We start from the raw sequence: 20,385 nt of genomic DNA on the forward strand, positions 1-20,385 counted from the left end.
TCCATTTTGTTTTATCTTTGTAACTTAATGGAACGATTGACCGAAGACAAGATTTACTATTCAGACATCTAGAGATGAATTAGTTTCGAACGGAGAAGTATTGTTGCGCTAATCACAGTTCAAAACCACACACATTTAGCACTAATTTTGCAAAACGGTAATCCAAGATGCATGACTGATTAATTCATTTAGGGTTTGTCTTGTGGTGTTGTGTAGTATGGGCGTGTTAGATTATTGTTTTTATTTTCATTACGTAGCTTGGTCATGTAAAGGAACAGTTGCCTTTAAAATAAATTGTTTGATATGAAACTTTAACAACAAATACCTGATTGACATCTTTGTTCAAGGTAATATATAAATCATATAATTATTATAATATAAATGTTTTTGATTGACGAAAATGACTTTTATAGGTCTGATCACAAAATGCATGCCTGTGATATTTTTAAGATAAGTGCGTAATTCAGTTGTAATATAATTTACTTGTAATATTAATTAATTCATATATAATATTTTTTAATATACATTTATTGAAATATTTCATATTTAAATGGCCAAAGCATTCCATCAGTTAAGCGCTTCTCGTGATAACTGTCCCAATTTTCAAGTATTGAGTTAAGCAAATGCATTTTTGTATTTTATGTTTTTGAAAAGAATTTTCAGAATACCAGTCATGGCTTTAACTATATTTATACATTAAAAAAAGATGCCTGTTTAATCTAATTTTTAGCAACTGAAATTGTATGCAAATGCCTCATTTTATTTACGGCACGATTTGATGGATCAGCTGTTGAAAATACATTTGATTTACGTTTGCGCAAAAAAGATGGTTTATATCATTAATGTGGATAAAGCACATCCATTTAAAGCGAAATTTATTTTAATGTGCGTTGATTTATGCATCGTTTTCATTTATATATGCCAAAGTAAAATCATATTTATCTTAATTTATTTCGTACTATGACTAAATGTTTCCCAATTGTCACATAAAGACTGAATCTTCTTAAAGAGATTTTAACGTTGTATCTGTTTTATTGACCCATAAATGATTATTTATGAGACATTTATTCGAGTAATACAAAGCGCAATTAATTCTCATTTGACTATAAAGTATGTATAGTGTCCAGGCAAGTTTAAAGAGGTCTTTTCATGTTCTGATAAATTGATAAAATTATAAAATATTGTTTTAGATTCGCAAATTTTCGTTTTAGTTATGATGTTTGCGAGGAAACAGTAATACTGAACATTTACCATGTTCTAAAATATCCTTTATATACATAATTTATCGATCTAAAAACCTGAAAATTATAAAGCGTTGCAACGCGAAACGATTGAATAATTTGGAGAGTTCTGTTGTTGTCGTTATATTATGTTACACTACGAGGAAAGCTTATATTAAGTATAATTACATAATTAATTGTATGAGTACGGATTGCCGAGTGGTCTAATTTTTCGACTTTTACTCTCGGGGTTAATGGTTCGAGCCCAGTTAAGGTCACATTTTTTCTTTCTGTAATTTTATTCTCGTTTTTTTATTGGAACTTTTTCGATCCAATGTTTACATTTATCAATGTAAACAATTTAATGACCAACTTCAATACCTGCCAAAATCTGTGAAAATGCACCTTTAAGACATTTCTATCAAACACCGATAATTGACAAATGGCAACCAATACATAACTAAGTTGATAAGTATAATATAAATTCCTCTCACAAAATAAATCTTAAATAATAAATCTTACATAGTAAATCGCACAACTTTTTTCCGCTTTCCGCTCTTTCCGCGTATTGGTTGACGCGGTCTCTATAAATACCTGATGGTGTTAAATCGAGTCGTCATCTGGCTTCGGACCACGTCTACTGTTGTCCCAACCATGAAGAACCTTCTCATAGCGCTTTGCTTGGTAGCGGCCCTACTCTCCGCCGCTGATGGTAGGTCAGCATGCTTTGATCATGTTGTCATATTATGGTCGTATTGTCATGTATTGCCTTGTATTGGCATGTCTTTATGAAAGGTGCGGTATACTCCTTGTATGAAGCTAACAAGTCGGTAGACCTGTTAACAGGACTTGTAAACTGATTTTCGTAATTTTGAAAATTATTTTTTAAGTGGCAATTCAACTGAGTATTTTATGCTATGTATGTAATTTCGAGCTATACAACTATGATATTACGTAATAGTGTATTGGTTTCAATATGTTAAAAGGCTCTTTGTTTTGACAAATGACAAATGGCAGGAAAATGTACACAGGTTCAAAGAAAAGTAATTAATAACGTTTCAAAAAGCCAGACTTTTAAAAATAGTACAAATAGCTGTTCGTTTATTTAAAGTCAACAATCGCAATCCGAACAATAAAAAAGCGTCTGTAATGCTTTTCATCAATAATATAGCAAAAACGTTTACATTGCTATTCGCTCAACGGTCAATTGGTAGAGCGTTAGCTTTTGCATCTAGGGTTCCCGAGTAAGAAACCAAGGACTTTATAGAGTGTTCATTGTTATTAAAAGTAATTAAAACTCTTTAAAATGTTATTCTTTTGTTTATAGATCAATTTGATTACTATTTCAAAAAGTACGAAAATCTGTGAATAAATACCAACAATGTTTACATTAAGGACAACTATTAATTATATGCTAACAAATTAGAATGTAAACTAACAATGCAAATGTTAATGTATGGATATAAGTAAAAGCTACAAGAAAAACGAACTACTATCGATTTGTTTTTTTCTTGCAACGTTCGGTGGTTGCTACTATTTATTTTCTTATATCTTGCAGCGTTTGGTGGTTGCAACTGTAAAAAGTGGTGCAACAAGAAATACGAGTACCCTGCCGGACGTTGCAAGTATGGAGGTGTGTGCTGTAGACCGCGCTGGGGCGGATATGGCGGCGGCTGGGGAGTCGGCGGCGGCTGGGGATACGGTGGCGGTTTCGGAGGCGGTTGGGGAGGCAAGAAAGGGGGTTATGGCGGTTTAGGGGGTTATGGCGGCGGATATGGTGATGGTGGCTTGGGAGGTTTTGGAGGAGGTGGGGGCGGCAAGAAAGGCGGTTCATGGGGCTTCGGAGGCGGCGCATACGGTAATGGTGGAGGTGTAGGCGGCGGATGGGGTTGGGGAGGCAAGAAAGGTGGTTACGGAGGTGGTTACGGAGGTGGTTACGGAGGTGGTTACGGAGGTGGTTACGGAGGTGGTTACGGAGGTGGTTACGGAGGTGGTTACGGAGTAGGCGGCGGATGGGGTTGGGGAGGCAAGAAAGGTGGTTTCGGAGGTGGTTACGGTGGTGGTTACGGAGGTGGTTACGGAGGTGGTTACGGAGGTGGTTACGGAGGTGGTTACGGAGGTGGTTACGGAGGTGGTTACGGAGGTGGTTGGGGCGGCAAGAAATACTGACCCAGCAAGAAATGGTGAACAGTTTCAAGGTACTTACAACAAACTTTTTGTAATATTTTACAATAAATATTTTATGCGCTCCAATTATAAATATTTCAAAATATATTTGGTTCTATTAGTCGAATTAGTTCTATTCTTTGTTGTAAAAAACATCACGTTTTAACCGTTTTTAGCACCTTATAACATTATATAAATTATTGCAGATAGTGCTTGTGCACAAAACCTATGATGGCGATCATATATATATATCTTCATCATATGCATATGGGTACAATGAACATGGTATTGAGTGTTTCAACTTAACCTCTTACCTTATCGATGAGCATTGTAAACGAGAACATTTTGACAAACTTGTTTAATGAACCATTTAATATTAATTATAATATTGGTGTGCATTTTATTCCAGGTAGAAATATAAATATCCACTAAAGCTGTGCATTCTTTTCCATATTCCTGCTTTCTAGGTCTATGCAACGTGGATCTCTCCGGTATCGACCCGCATGATTCTGGACAACGACGCTCAATCTTTATTTTTGTATCTTCAATTCTGGTATTTAACCGGTAATAAACGCATTCGCAAACGTTTTTATGTCGTCCTCTATATTAATTCTAGTTTGTAAAATAAAGTCTACGTTGCAAGATTGTTTGCATCAGAATGCAATATTGATATGAGCGGATATGGGTATAATATATATACTACTCAAAATTTGCTAAGGATCACTTTTTATTTTCACATTATCTTCAATTTAATCTAATTTAAATTGTCATTTTGCAGGTTTTGATATTAGAATATGTGTTTTTGATTTTATTTTAATGTTTTGATTTTTCATTTATGCGTGACGCTGGCTGAATCTAGCTAGGGGTGAACTTCAAATTACACATACTATAAAAAGTTATCCTTGGCAAATTTTGAGTAGTATATATACGGCAAGCGTAGCCCCAGACAAGCCTGTGCGATCGCATGGTATGTTTCGGAGATACCCTGTCCGCTAATGAGACCTCGAAACATAGCGTTACCTTTAAGCGTACAGCATAGCTCCTGTGGACACTGGTCAATGGTGCAGGCTTGTCTGGAGCGCCGCTTACAGCATATGTCATAAGACCCATATTAGCACGACTCTGCTCAGTCGTTGATTGCGGAATTGTGTTGATGTCTCATGCAAAGTAATATTTTCCGAATGTGAATAGAAACATAGATTTTCACGAGTGGCACAGACCAATTTATCACAGGCTTGGTTTTTATAATGTATCTGTTGTTGTTGCTGTTTGGGGAAAAAATCGCAGGATTTTAACGTCATGACGTATACAGAGAATAATAGGTTGGTGACGTGGATGGAGAATGGTTATCTGGCAAGACGGAGGAAGTTCGGCTCACCCGATAAGATCCCCCGATGAGCCAGATAACCATTCTCCATCCACGTCACCAACCTATTATTCTATTTATCCTGTCACATTTACAACATTCGTTGAAATGTTTCTAAAATATGTAGTTTTCCAGTATTTTGTGTTTAAATATTTAATATGGGAAAAAACACGCCGCAGCAAAAACATTGTGACGTCACGTCATGCAAAACGCTTAGGCTAGCTTACGTCTTGTTAAACAACACAGAAATCGAGTCAATCGTTATTAATTCAATACACAAAGACGAAATTATGCTGTTAAAATAATATTTTTGAAACAAACAGTACTTTACATGTATGTTGTAATTTGTTTAATTGAAAACAAGTATATTTTATACATAGAAAATAGTACAAGAGTGCGCATGCGCGGACAGCAACTGACGGATATTCGAGGTCACGTGGTCATCTAGCCTAATATCTTTTGGGATATTAGGTTACCTGGTTATCGGGCTGATTTAAAGGCATGTGACAGGATAAATACCGTAATCACACCAGTCCTAGGAACCGTATCAAATCCGGACAAATATTAGTGGGTTTTGTTTTCATGATATAGGCAACTTGTTGCACTGATATGTACTTTTGAGGCTGTTGAATACATGTTCAAACGTTCACTGTCTGACTGGAGCAATGAGTGTATGTTGTTCAAATCGCAATAATGTCAACGTTTTTTTTTTAATGAATTTGTTCCTATTTTTGATTTTATGTACATATGTATTTTTATATTTTTCATTTTCTAAATAGTTTCGTTGCGGTTGTCGGTCCGATTAATTCTTTTTTACACCTGCAGATTAAAAACCAGCCATACTTTCAAAAATATTGTAAAATTTACCTCTGCTCTCGCTCTGAACAAACGAGTTTGTTTCATGAATTTGTTAAAATGTGTCACGCACAATTAATTCGCCATATACCACGATACGTCATTATTGTAGCTGAAACGTGGTTAATGAGCCACATTCTGGAAACACCTCGGCTTAATGTATGCACATTTTTGTCACAGATCAGGGACAATACTTTCCGTATAAACTGGATTTCCAGTTAAAAAACCTCCTTTAAAAGTAACAATTCATATAAGCGGAAAGTGTCGTCCCTAATTAACCTGTGTAAGGCTTATCTGGCACCACACTTAACGCACATGCACTTAGCCCAGATCGAGGCCTTAATGGTTATGCTCTGACTTCATTATCCATGGGTCATGGTTCGATTCCCCACACCACATACTTGTCGTCTTTTATATGAGAAATTCATGGAATCGCCAATGCCATCTGCCAGGGCTTCTCTTGTATTATACAATTTCCTCAGTTATTCAACGACAAACGACACAAAAGTTTAAATACATAATTATATTTTTTAAAGGTTTGGCATTTTAATGTCAAGACTGGGATCATTTGTATTACACAGATTCCCCCGAGAACGGCGTACATTAGTACATTATGTCTTTTTTCACTGACATATGGGCAGTGTGTTCATCGAAACTTTGCCAATAAACATAATGATTTGTTATCCACACTGGTACAGTCAATTACGCAGGATCCTGTCGTCCGTGCCGAACTATGTAGAGCGCTTGACAGACTGACGGTGTTCCGCACGCTGCAAAGTCCCAGCCATGACGATATAGGTTTGAAAGGAAGGTTGCCGAACTCGACAACACTGGAATATAACAAAAATCTGGCAAGCATCGCGTTACAATAAGTAAATAAGCGGGAAGGATGGTAGAAAATGTAGAATTGTGTAAAACTACGACTTACTCGGATATGCGACAATCTCAAGAAAGATCGATTATGCACGAGGGCAATTGATTTAAATACAATGTAGTGGACGAGTCTAAGTGTTACCGTAGACTGAATAGAATGGATTATGCCATAGGGGTTTTGAGTTTCGGATTTCTCTAATGAAAATCCTTTGCGTTGAATAAGTTTATTCTTAAGCGAATAAATATTATTTACTATTAAGCCAAGTAATATGACTTCCGGCGGCGACCGTTGCTCTCGAATAAAAACGAGTCTTGTTCTTGGAAAACTGGTCTTAAAGAATATGCGTAAAATTTCGTTCCAGATTAGCCTGTGCAGGCCGCACTGGCTAATTTGGGTGGTCAATTTCGCATTAATTGTATTTTTTGTGTTTGCTAATAATTGACTTCCTTCAAACAAAAGGTACATAAAAGCGGAAAGTGTCGTCCCTGATTTGTCTTTGCTGACTGCACAAGCTAAACTGGGACGACACTCCACGCACATGCGTTAAGCCCAGATATCCCAGCTCGAGGGTCTAATGTTTTCTACATGTTCACACAGCCCTTTAGGACACGTTAAACGCTTAATAGTGTCTATTTCGTTTGTAGAAAAACATGAACAAGACACTGTACATCACTTCAATTTATATCGTATGAGAAGGATGAGCACACGTAACTGCTAATTTGTTTGCAACATGATTTGAATATTCAATAAACCTTACGTTGTTTCCCCCCCCCCCCCCCCCACAGTTCGTGATAATCAACAAAACACGCTTTATTTTATTAAATAAGTGTTTACATCTGCATAAATTAAATCTATATAAAGGTAATTTTAATGTTCTACGTATGTTAATGCTTTGTTAAATACTATGGGTATATATGACTCATAAAGTTGTCCTTATAAGCCCGTTATAATAAAAAAATATGTCAACGTTTTTCAACGTATATTCCATGTAAACAGGAATATCGAAATCGCGAAGCAATGGCATCTCCACTGATATTGCAACAGTTGGACTATCAATAACACAACTATAATAGAGAAATACAAAACAATGCGCCGGTATTGTGAAATCAGCTATTATAATGTACTTTGTCTACTCCGATGTAAACTTTGTTAAAATATGTCGCTAAATATCACAAGCAAACACTTATTGTTGTAAGCATGCGTGTTACACAATTAAAAAATTTATTTGCTGTTCGCAAATTAATTCGTTAGTGAATTTTAATTTCTGTTTGTTTCCATGTAGTAATATAAAGACATACGGAGATAACGTATGGTTCAATTTCACTTTATGATAGTGCCTCAAGATGTAGAATTGCATGTCATATATTTTATTGATATTTTAACTTTAAAACATCATTTTACTTGAATATTGCATTATTGCATGAGTTTTATAAAAAACAATAACTTAACACAATAGCCATATAGTTTTGTATAATTATAACATTGCCTATAAAAGAAAATTATATTTTCTTTTTAAAAAATACGTTAGATTGTTGTAACAAACATGTTTGCTCCGTTGGAGTTCTTTGTTGCTGCATGTGTCGCCATGTCTTATCGGATTTATGACCCTTGAAACTCAAAACGATGGAAATATCGAATATGGACTAAAGTTGGAGATTCGTGGATTCGCTCTTTCGTATCGTGTTTTTCAGCCATCCAACGGAATCCTTCTACACAATCAACAACAGCCTTATACTTACTAAAGAACGTTTTGACATTGCAATTAATTAATCGAAAGGTCACGTGATAGAAAAAAAAACGTATTGCGTTAGAAAAGTACCCATGTATATATGCCATTTCTAGCATGGTGAAACATATAATACAAATATAATCGTGTATATAGCGTATCTATACCAAACATATATTTGTGTTTTAACATAAATATTTTAAGAAAGACTCAATTATTTGAATTTACAAACGAGAAATCTACACAATATAGTATACCTGTTACCAAACATAGGATTTTTCAATATTAAAAATATCTCGAAATAAGTGAACATATGAGTGAACTAAATGCAAGAGAACACACACAGCCTGATGAAACACTTCTTCCGGAATATCCACTGATGCATATCATTAAATACCGAACATTCGTAATATATAAAAATCTAAATTGCTCTTTGACATATGGCCAAAGCCTTAATTCAGATGTTTACAATGTTTTAGGTGCACGATATAGTTGTGGTTAAATAAAACAAACAAGTGGTTGCGGGAAAATGAACGTATACTTACTTTAATTTAATTTATTTGAATCACTCTTTCCAATAGGCTACTAAAATCAATGAATAATTATGTTTAAGCTAGACGTGCACTTCCTTCTTATACCGCACTTGTTTACGTATATCAATCTTGTGTTTTGTCACGTTTTTTTTAATAAATGATTGCCACTACATTTACGCCACATGCTCGTATAATATAACTTAGTATAAAGTGTTAAAACGGTTTATGTGTGTGTTGTTGATCTCCATCGATTGCAACGGAATTTCCAACGTAAAATTTAGTTTAGTGAAAATCTAAACGAGATTCTAGATAACAAATGTGCATGTTTGAAACTTTACACATATATAAGGACAATAATAAGATCCGTCTGAAAAAACGCGCTAGACTAGTCTGCTTTGATAATATAATGTCCATTTCCTGCCAGTAACCTGTTATAATTACAATTTTGAAGTTTGTTTCGTTATGAAAAATAACATAATTGTTAATCCAAGTCAAATTATTCATATTATCAAACTAGACATAATATGATTAAACTCTGTAGACGATCAGACTGTGATAGTAAATACCCCATAAAAAGTATATATATTCCATGTGACCCCAAAAATATATTACATCTTTGGGACTTTTGGTGTCAGACATGTAAAGTTTTAAAGAAATATTGGTATTAAAGTTAACACAATCATACAAATAATCGAGGAACATAACATTGGTTGATGTCAAAACAGTCCTGTATTGATCTTCAATGCCGACAAAAAAAGCAAACGAAATAACTTTTTTTTTTCGGGGGGGGGGGGCGGGTATCACAAATCCAAGGAAATAGTAATAATCACATTTTTTGTATACGGAACACAATGTTCCTACGTGTTATACATGTATTATAAACATTCGCCGAGAGCAGTGACACTGTCATTTTAATTACGAAGATGTACAGCTTAAACAGTAAAAAAGAACATACGTTACACAAACATACGTGGTGCTATCCAATACATTAGATTTTGAATATGATACTCTTAATAAGATTTCAGTTTTAAGAAATAGCTAAAATATTATGGCAAAGAATGGGAGCTTTGATTTGGGCTTACAGTTAAGCGGAGATCCATGCAAACACAAATTAAATAAACGTTTAACATCGTTTTCCTCCCTTCATCAAAATATTGTATCTGTAACATTATACAATCATATAATTGCATTGTAATGACACGATTTCTTGTATTTGCTTTGAAGAATATTGAAACAATTTGATTAAATATAACCTTTGAAAGCTCGCTAATACATTTGTTTTTGTATTGTGTTCTAAAGTACTTGTGTTTTTTACAAGATGAAAATCAATAATTGTTGTATAATATGTATGCTTGTTACATTCAATGTGTTTGAAGGAAATGGGGGAAAGGAGAATAATGCAGGTGGCGATGAGTTTGTTGATGATGACGAAGCTGATGATCATGTCTTTTTCATAACAATATTTTTATAATTATTAGGAAAACACTAATATTCTTAAATCTATTAAACATGCAATGAATGTAATTATTGAAATTAATAAATATCTGTTTGAAACTGTATAATTTTATAACTCAATGGCTGTGACTAAAATGCACCTCAGTGATCGCTGGACAAATTTTGAAATAGCTTTTGTTTCATGACAACGTTTGATGGATAAGCAACAATAAATTATATTAAATGCACTTAATTAACCGATACATTTTTGTGTAAGCATTAAATATAGATAGATGTCAATGGTTACGAGACGTTATATACAATTAGTTTTAAAATGACAAATTACAATAAACTAAAGCGGGACATAAACCACAATATGAGTGGGACGTGCCCTTTACAACTTTTCAAAACAAAACGACCGCAAATCTTAAACAAAATAGTTAATACGCCAGAAGTATATTGACAAAAATTGCTTATAATATATACATAATGAAATAAACTTGACGGATTTAATTGTGATTGTAATATTTTATTGAAGACACTTACCATGTAATAAGCATTAATATTTATATAGTGTTCCTTTAAGCGCTAAAAGGTCGTTCGGGGTTAATGGTTCGAGCCCAGTTAAGGTCACATTTTTTCTTTCTGTAATTTTATTCTCGTTTTTTTATTGGAACTTTTTCGATCCAATGTTTACATTTATCAATGTAAACAATTTAATGACCAACTTCAATACCTGCCAAAATCTGTGAAAATGCACCTTTAAGACATTTCTATCAAACACCGATAATTGACAAATGGCAACCAATACATAACTAAGTTGATAAGTATAATATAAATTCCTCTCACAAAATAAATCTTAAATAATAAATCTTACATAGTAAATCGCACAACTTTTTTCCGCTTTCCGCTCTTTCCGCGTATTGGTTGACGCGGTCTCTATAAATACCTGATGGTGTTAAATCGAGTCGTCATCTGGCTTCGGACCACGTCTACTGTTGTCCCAACCATGAAGAACCTTCTCATAGCGCTTTGCTTGGTAGCGGCCCTACTCTCCGCCGCTGATGGTAGGTCAGCATGCTTTGATCATGTTGTCATATTATGGTCGTATTGTCATGTATTGCCTTGTATTGGCATGTCTTTATGAAAGGTGCGGTATACTCCTTGTATGAAGCTAACAAGTCGGTAGACCTGTTAACAGGACTTGTAAACTGATTTTCGTAATTTTGAAAATTATTTTTTAAGTGGCAATTCAACTGAGTATTTTATGCTATGTATGTAATTTCGAGCTATACAACTATGATATTACGTAATAGTGTATTGGTTTCAATATGTTAAAAGGCTCTTTGTTTTGACAAATGACAAATGGCAGGAAAATGTACACAGGTTCAAAGAAAAGTAATTAATAACGTTTCAAAAAGCCAGACTTTTAAAAATAGTACAAATAGCTGTTCGTTTATTTAAAGTCAACAATCGCAATCCGAACAATAAAAAAGCGTCTGTAATGCTTTTCATCAATAATATAGCAAAAACGTTTACATTGCTATTCGCTCAACGGTCAATTGGTAGAGCGTTAGCTTTTGCATCTAGGGTTCCCGAGTAAGAAACCAAGGACTTTATAGAGTGTTCATTGTTATTAAAAGTAATTAAAACTCTTTAAAATGTTATTCTTTTGTTTATAGATCAATTTGATTACTATTTCAAAAAGTACGAAAATCTGTGAATAAATACCAACAATGTTTACATTAAGGACAACTATTAATTATATGCTAACAAATTAGAATGTAAACTAACAATGCAAATGTTAATGTATGGATATAAGTAAAAGCTACAAGAAAAACGAACTACTATCGATTTGTTTTTTTTTCTTGCAACGTTCGGTGGTTGCTACTATTTATTTTCTTATATCTTGCAGCGTTTGGTGGTTGCAACTGTAAAAAGTGGTGCAACAAGAAATACGAGTACCCTGCCGGACGTTGCAAGTATGGAGGTGTGTGCTGTAGACCGCGCTGGGGCGGATATGGCGGCGGCTGGGGAGTCGGCGGCGGCTGGGGATACGGTGGCGGTTTCGGAGGCGGTTGGGGAGGCAAGAAAGGGGGTTATGGCGGTTTAGGGGGTTATGGCGGCGGATATGGTGATGGTGGCTTGGGAGGTTTTGGAGGAGGTGGGGGCGGCAAGAAAGGCGGTTCATGGGGCTTCGGAGGCGGCGCATACGGTTATGGTGGAGGTGTAGGCGGCGGATGGGGTTGGGGAGGCAAGAAAGGTGGTTACGGAGGTGGTTACGGAGGTGGTTACGGAGGTGGTTACGGAGGTGGTTACGGAGGTGGTTACGGAGGTGGTTACGGAGTAGGCGGCGGATGGGGTTGGGGAGGCAAGAAAGGTGGTTTCGGAGGTGGTTACGGTGGTGGTTACGGAGGTGGTTACGGAGGTGGTTACGGAGGTGGTTACGGAGGTGGTTACGGAGGTGGTTACGGAGGTGGTTGGGGCGGCAAGAAATACTGACCCAGCAAGAAATGGTGAACAGTTTCAAGGTACTTACAACAAACTTTTTGTAATATTTTACAATAAATATTTTATGCGCTCCAATTATAAATATTTCAAAATATATTTGGTTCTATTAGTCGAATTAGTTCTATTCTTTGTTGTAAAAAACATCACGTTTTAACCGTTTTTAGCACCTTATAACATTATATAAATTATTGCAGATAGTGCTTGTGCACAAAACCTATGATGGCGATCATATATATATATCTTCATCATATGCATATGGGTACAATGAACATGGTATTGAGTGTTTCAACTTAACCTCTTACCTTATCGATGAGCATTGTAAACGAGAACATTTTGACAAACTTGTTTAATGAACCATTTAATATTAATTATAATATTGGTGTGCATTTTATTCCAGGTAGAAATATAAATATCCACTAAAGCTGTGCATTCTTTTCCATATTCCTGCTTTCTAGGTCTATGCCACGTGGATCTCTCCGGTATCGACCCGCATGATTCTGGACAACGACGCTCAATCTTTATTTTTGTATCTTCAATTCTGGTATTTAACCGGTAATAAACGCATTCGCAAACGTTTTTATGTCGTCCTCTATATTAATTCTAGTTTGTAAAATAAAGTCTACGTTGCAAGATTGTTTGCATCAGAATGCAATATTGATATGAGCGGATATGGGTATAATATATATACTACTCAAAATTTGCTAAGGATCACTTTTTATTTTCACATTATCTTCAATTTAATCTAATTTAAATTGTCATTTTGCAGGTTTTGATATTAGAATATGTGTTTTTGATTTTATTTTAATGTTTTGATTTTTCATTTATGCGTGACGCTGGCTGAATCTAGCTAGGGGTGAACTTCAAATTACACATACTATAAAAAGTTATCCTTGGCAAATTTTGAGTAGTATATATACGGCAAGCGTAGCCCCAGACAAGCCTGTGCGATCGCATGGTATGTTTCGGAGATACCCTGTCCGCTAATGAGACCTCGAAACATAGCGTTACCTTTAAGCGTACAGCATAGCTCCTGTGGACACTGGTCAATGGTGCAGGCTTGTCTGGAGCGCCGCTTACAGCATATGTCATAAGACCCATATTAGCACGACTCTGCTCAGTCGTTGATTGCGGAATTGTGTTGATGTCTCATGCAAAGTAATATTTTCCGAATGTGAATAGAAACATAGATTTTCACGAGTGGCACAGACCAATTTATCACAGGCTTGGTTTTTATAATGTATCTGTTGTTGTTGCTGTTTGGGGAAAAAATCGCAGGATTTTAACGTCATGACGTATACAGAGAATAATAGGTTGGTGACGTGGATGGAGAATGGTTATCTGGCAAGACGGAGGAAGTTCGGCTCACCCGATAAGATCCCCCGATGAGCCAGATAACCATTCTCCATCCACGTCACCAACCTATTATTCTATTTATCCCGTCACATTTACAACATTCGTTGAAATGTTTCTAAAATATGTAGTTTTCCAGTATTTTGTGTTTAAATATTTAATATGGGAAAAAACACGCCGCAGCAAAAACATTGTGACGTCACGTCATGCAAAACGCTTAGGCTAGCTTACGTCTTGTTAAACAACACAGAAATCGAGTCAATCGTTATTAATTCAATACACAAAGACGAAATTATGCTGTTAAAATAATATTTTTGAAACAAACAGTACTTTACATGTATGTTGTAATTTGTTTAATTGAAAACAAGTATATTTTATACATAGAAAATAGTACAAGAGTGCGCATGCGCGGACAGCAACTGACGGATATTCGAGGTCACGTGGTCATCTAGCCTAATATCTTTTGGGATATTAGGTACCTGGTTATCGGGCTGATTTAAAGGCATGTGACAGGATAAATACCGTAATCACACCAGTCCTAGGAACCGTATCAAATCCGGACAAATATTAGTGGGTTTTGTTTTCATGATATAGGCAACTTGTTGCACTGATATGTACTTTTGAGGCTGTTGAATACATGTTCAAACGTTCACTGTCTGACTGGAGCAATGAGTGTATGTTGTTCAAATCGCAATAATGTCAACGTTTTTTTTTATGAATTTGTTCCTATTTTTGATTTTATGTACATATGTATTTTTATATTTTTCATTTTCTAAATAGTTTCGTTGCGGTTGTCGGTCCGATTAATTCTTTTTTACACCTGCAGATTAAAAACCAGCCATACTTTCAAAAATATTGTAAAATTTACCTCTGCTCTCGCTCTGAACAAACGAGTTTGTTTCATGAATTTGTTAAAATGTGTCACGCACAATTAATTCGCCATATACCACGATACGTCATTATTGTAGCTGAAACGTGGTTAATGAGCCACATTCTGGAAACACCTCGGCTTAATGTATGCACATTTTTGTCACAGATCAGGGACAATACTTTCCGTATAAACTGGATTTCCAGTTAAAAAACCTCCTTTAAAAGTAACAATTCATATAAGCGGAAAGTGTCGTCCCTAATTAACCTGTGTAAGGCTTATCTGGCACCACACTTAACGCACATGCACTTAGCCCAGATCGAGGCCTTAATGGTTATGCTCTGACTTCATTATCCATGGGTCATGGTTCGATTCCCCACACCACATACTTGTCGTCTTTTATATGAGAAATTCATGGAATCGCCAATGCCATCTGCCAGGGCTTCTCTTGTATTATACAATTTCCTCAGTTATTCAACGACAAACGACACAAAAGTTTAAATACATAATTATATTTTTTAAAGGTTTGGCATTTTAATGTCAAGACTGGGATCATTTGTATTACACAGATTCCCCCGAGAACGGCGTACATTAGTACATTATGTCTTTTTTCACTGACATATGGGCAGTGTGTTCATCGAAACTTTGCCAATAAACATAATGATTTGTTATCCACACTGGTACAGTCAATTACGCAGGATCCTGTCGTCCGTGCCGAACTATGTAGAGCGCTTGACAGACTGACGGTGTTCCGCACGCTACAAAGTCCCAGCCATGACGATATAGGTTTGAAAGGAAGGTTGCCGAACTCGACAACACTGGAATATAACAAAAATCTGGCAAGCATCGCGTTACAATAAGTAAATAAGCGGAAAGGATGGTAGAAAATGTAGAATTGTGTAAAACTACGACTTACTCGGATATGCGACAATCTCAAGAAAGATCGATTATGCACGAGGGCAATTGATTTAAATACAATGTAGTGGACGAGTCTAAGTGTTACCGTAGACTGAATAGAATGGATTATGCCATAGGGGTTTTGAGTTTCGGATTTCTCTAATGAAAATCCTTTGCGTTGAATAAGTTTATTCTTAAGCGAATAAATATTATTTACTATTAAGCCAAGTAATATGACTTCCGGCGGCGACCGTTGCTCTCGAATAAAAACGAGTCTTGTTCTTGGAAAACTGGTCTTAAAGAATATGCGTAAAATTTCGTTCCAGATTAGCCTGTGCAGGCCGCACTGGCTAATTTGGGTGGTCAATTTCGCATTAATTGTATTTTTTGTGTTTGCTAATAATTGACTTCCTTCAAACAAAAGGTACATAAAAGCGGAAAGTGTCGTCCCTGATTTGTCTTTGCTGACTGCACAAGCTAAACTGGGACGACACTCCACGCACATGCGTTAAGCCCAGATATCCCAGCTCGAGGGTCTAATGTTCCTCGATGTTCTAATGTTCACACAGCCCTTTAGGACACGTTAAACGCTTAATAGTGTCTATTTCGTTTGTAGAAAAACATGAACAAGACACTGTACATCACTTCAATTTATATCGTATGAGAAGGATGAGCACACGTAACTGCTAATTTGTTTGCAACATGATTTGAATATTCAATAAACCTTACGTTGTTTCCCCCCCCCCCCCCACAGTTCGTGATAATCAACAAAACACGCTTTATTTTATTAAATAAGTGTTTACATCTGCATAAATTAAATCTATATAAAGGTAATTTTAATGTTCTACGTATGTTAATGCTTTGTTAAATACTATGGGTATATATGACTCATAAAGTTGTCCTTATAAGCCCGTTATAATAAAAAAATATGTCAACGTTTTTCAACGTATATTCCATGTAAACAGGAATATCGAAATCGCGAAGCAATGACATCTCCACTGATATTGCAACAGTTGGACTATCAATAACACAACTATAATAGAGAAATACAAAACAATGCGCCGGTATTGTGAAATCAGCTATTATAATGTACTTTGTCTACTCCGATGTAAACTTTGTTAAAATATGTCGCTAAATATCACAAGCAAACACTTATTGTTGTAAGCATGCGTGTTACACAATTAAAAAATTTATTTGCTGTTCGCAAATTAATTCGTTAGTGAATTTTAATTTCTGTTTGTTTCCATGTAGTAATATAAAGACATACGGAGATAACGTATGGTTCAATTTCACTTTATGATAGTGCCTCAAGATGTAGAATTGCATGTCATATATTTTATTGATATTTTAACTTTAAAACATCATTTTACTTGAATATTGCATTATTGCATGAGTTTTATAAAAAACAATAACTTAACACAATAGCCATATAGTTTTGTATAATTATAACATTGCCTATAAAAGAAAATTATATTTTCTTTTTAAAAAATACGTTAGATTGTTGTAACAAACATGTTTGCTCCGTTGGAGTTCTTTGTTGCTGCATGTGTCGCCATGTCTTATCGGATTTATGACCCTTGAAACTCAAAACGATGGAAATATCGAATATGGACTAAAGTTGGAGATTCGTGGATTCGCTCTTTCGTATCGTGTTTTTCAGCCATCCAACGGAATCCTTCTACACAATCAACAACAGCCTTATACTTACTAAAGAACGTTTTGACATTGCAATTAATTAATCGAAAGGTCACGTGATAGAAAAAAACAACGTATTGCGTTAGAAAAGTACCCATGTATATATGCCATTTCTAGCATGGTGAAACATATAATACAAATATAATCGTGTATATAGCGTATCTATACCAAACATATATTTGTGTTTTAACATAAATATTTTAAGAAAGACTCAATTATTTTGAATTTACAAACGAGAAATCTACACAATATAGTATACCTGTTACCAAATATAGGATTTTTCAATATTAAAAATATCTCGAAATAAGTGAACATATGAGTGAACTAAATGCAAGAGAACACACACAGCCTGATGAAACACTTCTTCCGGAATATCCACTGATGCATATCATTAAATACCGAACATTCGTAATATATAAAAATCTAAATTGCTCTTTGACATATGGCCAAAGCCTTAATTCAGATGTTTACAATGTTTTAGGTGCACGATATAGTTGTGGTTAAATAAAACAAACAAGTGGTTGCGGGAAAATGAACGTATACTTACTTTAATTTAATTTATTTGAATCACTCTTTCCAATAGGCTACTAAAATCAATGAATAATTATGTTTAAGCTAGACGTGCACTTCCTTCTTATACCGCACTTGTTTACGTATATCAATCTTGTGTTTTGTCACGTTTTTTTTTTTATAAATGATTGCCACTACATTTACGCCACATGCTCGTATAATATAACTTAGTATAAAGTGTTAAAACGGTTTATGTGTGTGTTGTTGATCTCCATCGATTGCAACGGAATTTCCAACGTAAAATTTAGTTTAGTGAAAATCTAAACGAGATTCTAGATAACAAATGTGCATGTTTGAAACATTTACACATATATAAGGACAATAATAAGATCCGTCTGAAAAACGCGCTAGACTAGTCTGCTTTGATAATATAATGTCCATTTCCTGCCAGTAACCTGTTATAATTACAATTTTGAAGTTTGTTTCGTTATGAAAAATAACATAATTGTTAATCCAAGTCATATTATTCATATTATCAAACTAGACATAATATGATTAAACTCTGTAGACGATCAGACTGTGATAGTAAATACCCCATAAAAAGTATATATATTCCATGTGACCCCAAAAATATATTACATCTATTGGACTTTTGGTGTCAGAGATGTAAAGTTTTAAAGAAATATTGGTATTAAAGTTAACACAATCATACAAATAATCGAGGAACATAACATTGGTTGATGTCAGAACAGTCCCGTATTGATCTTCAATGCCGACAAAAAAAGCAAACGAAATAACTTTTTTTTTTCGGGGGGGGGGGCGGGTATCACAAATCCAAGGAAATAGTAATAATCACATTTTTTGTATACGGAACACAATGTTCCTACGTGTTATACATGTATTATAAACATTCGCCGAGAGCAGTGACACTGTCATTTTAATTACGAAGATGTACATCTTAAACAGTAAAAAAGAACATACGTTACACAAACATACGTGGTGCTATCCTAATACATTAGATTTTGAATATGATACTCTTAATAAGATTTCAGTTTTAAGAAATAGCTAAAATATTATGGCAAAGAATGGGAGCTTTGATTTGGGCTTACAGTTAAGCGGAGATCCATGCAAACACAAATTAAATAAACGTTTAACATCGTTTTCCTCCCTTCATCAAAATATTGTATCTGTAACATTATACAATCATATAATTGCATTGTAATGACACGATTTCTTGTATTTGCTTTGAAGAATATTGAAACAATTTGATTAAATATAACCTTTGAAAGCTCGCTAATACATTTGTTTTTGTATTGGTTCCTAAAGTACTTGTGTTTTTTACAAGATGAAAATCAATAATTGTTGTATAATATGTATGCTTGTTACTTTCAATGTGTTTGAAGGAAATGGGGGAAAGGAGAATAATGCAGGTGGCGATGAGTTTGTTGATGATGACGAAGCTGATGATCATGTCTTTTTCATAACAATATTTTTTATAATTATTAGGAAAACACTAATATTCTTAAATCTATTAAACATGCAATGAATGTAATTATTGAAATTAATAAATATCTGTATGAAACTGTATAATTTTATAACTCAATGGCTGTGACTAAAATGCACCTCAGTGATCGCTGGACAAATTTTGAAATAGCTTTTGTTTCATGACAACGTTTGATGGATAAGCAACAATAAATTATATTAAATGCACTTAATTAACCGATACATTTTTGTGTAAGCATTAAATATAGATAGATGTCAATGGTTACGAGACGTTATATACAATTAGTTTTAAAACGACAAATTACAATAAACTAAAGCGGGACATAAACCACAATATGAGTGGGACGTGCCCTTTACAACTTTTCAAAACAAAACGACCGCAAATCTTAAACAAAATAGTTAATACGCCAGAAGTATTTTGACAAAAATTGCTTATAATATATACATAATGAAATAAACTTGACGGATTTAATTGTGATTGTAATGTTTTAATGGAGACACCTACCATGTAATAAGCATTAATATTTATTTATTGTTCCTTTAAGCGCTAAAAGGTCGTTTCCTTTAAGATTTATGATATACTGTAGAACATTGCTGAAAAAAACTGGACGCGATAAATGTAAGACGTAAATTATCAGATATGCAAGGGCCGTTTCACTGTGATGCTATGCAGGTTATTTGCTTACTTGCAGTTATTTGAATCATTAATCTAATATATTAAAAAAATGACAATGACCGATGTGAACTGCGTACGCAAAGAAATATACTGATCTTAAATCAATGCACGATTAAAAATTTGATGATAGAAAGTACATAGTTGATAGTCAATGTAAAATTTTAATGAACGTACATCCGCCTTTGCACTACATATGTTTGA

The 20,385-nt window shown here is 34.7% G+C and overlaps 1 protein-coding gene across 43 annotated transcripts in view; it reads left to right on the forward strand.

Annotated features, from left to right (window-relative positions):
- Positions 1-20,385, forward strand: part of LOC127832143 (keratin-associated protein 21-1-like) — a 43,514-nt gene that overhangs the window by 9,765 nt on the left and 13,364 nt on the right. For 7 of the 43 annotated variants that reach the window (XM_052357414.1, XM_052357410.1, XM_052357415.1 and 4 more), the window contains one exon: positions 3,292-3,418. The exons of 3 other annotated variants lie outside the window; for them this stretch is intronic. In XM_052357414.1, the coding sequence (XP_052213374.1) occupies positions 3,292-3,389 (98 nt within the window). In that variant the 3' untranslated portion in view covers positions 3,390-3,418. Of the gene's footprint in view, positions 1-3,126; positions 3,211-3,291; positions 3,419-3,853; positions 3,945-12,590; positions 12,706-13,140; positions 13,236-20,385 lie in introns of those variants that run through there. 33 more of the 43 variants (XM_052357409.1, XM_052357437.1, XM_052357445.1 and 30 more) reach the window with 22 other exon arrangements.

The sequence above is a fragment of the Dreissena polymorpha genome, chromosome 5 (assembly GCF_020536995.1).
Source record: "Dreissena polymorpha isolate Duluth1 chromosome 5, UMN_Dpol_1.0, whole genome shotgun sequence".
NCBI classification, from domain to species: Eukaryota; Metazoa; Mollusca; class Bivalvia; order Myida; family Dreissenidae; genus Dreissena; species Dreissena polymorpha.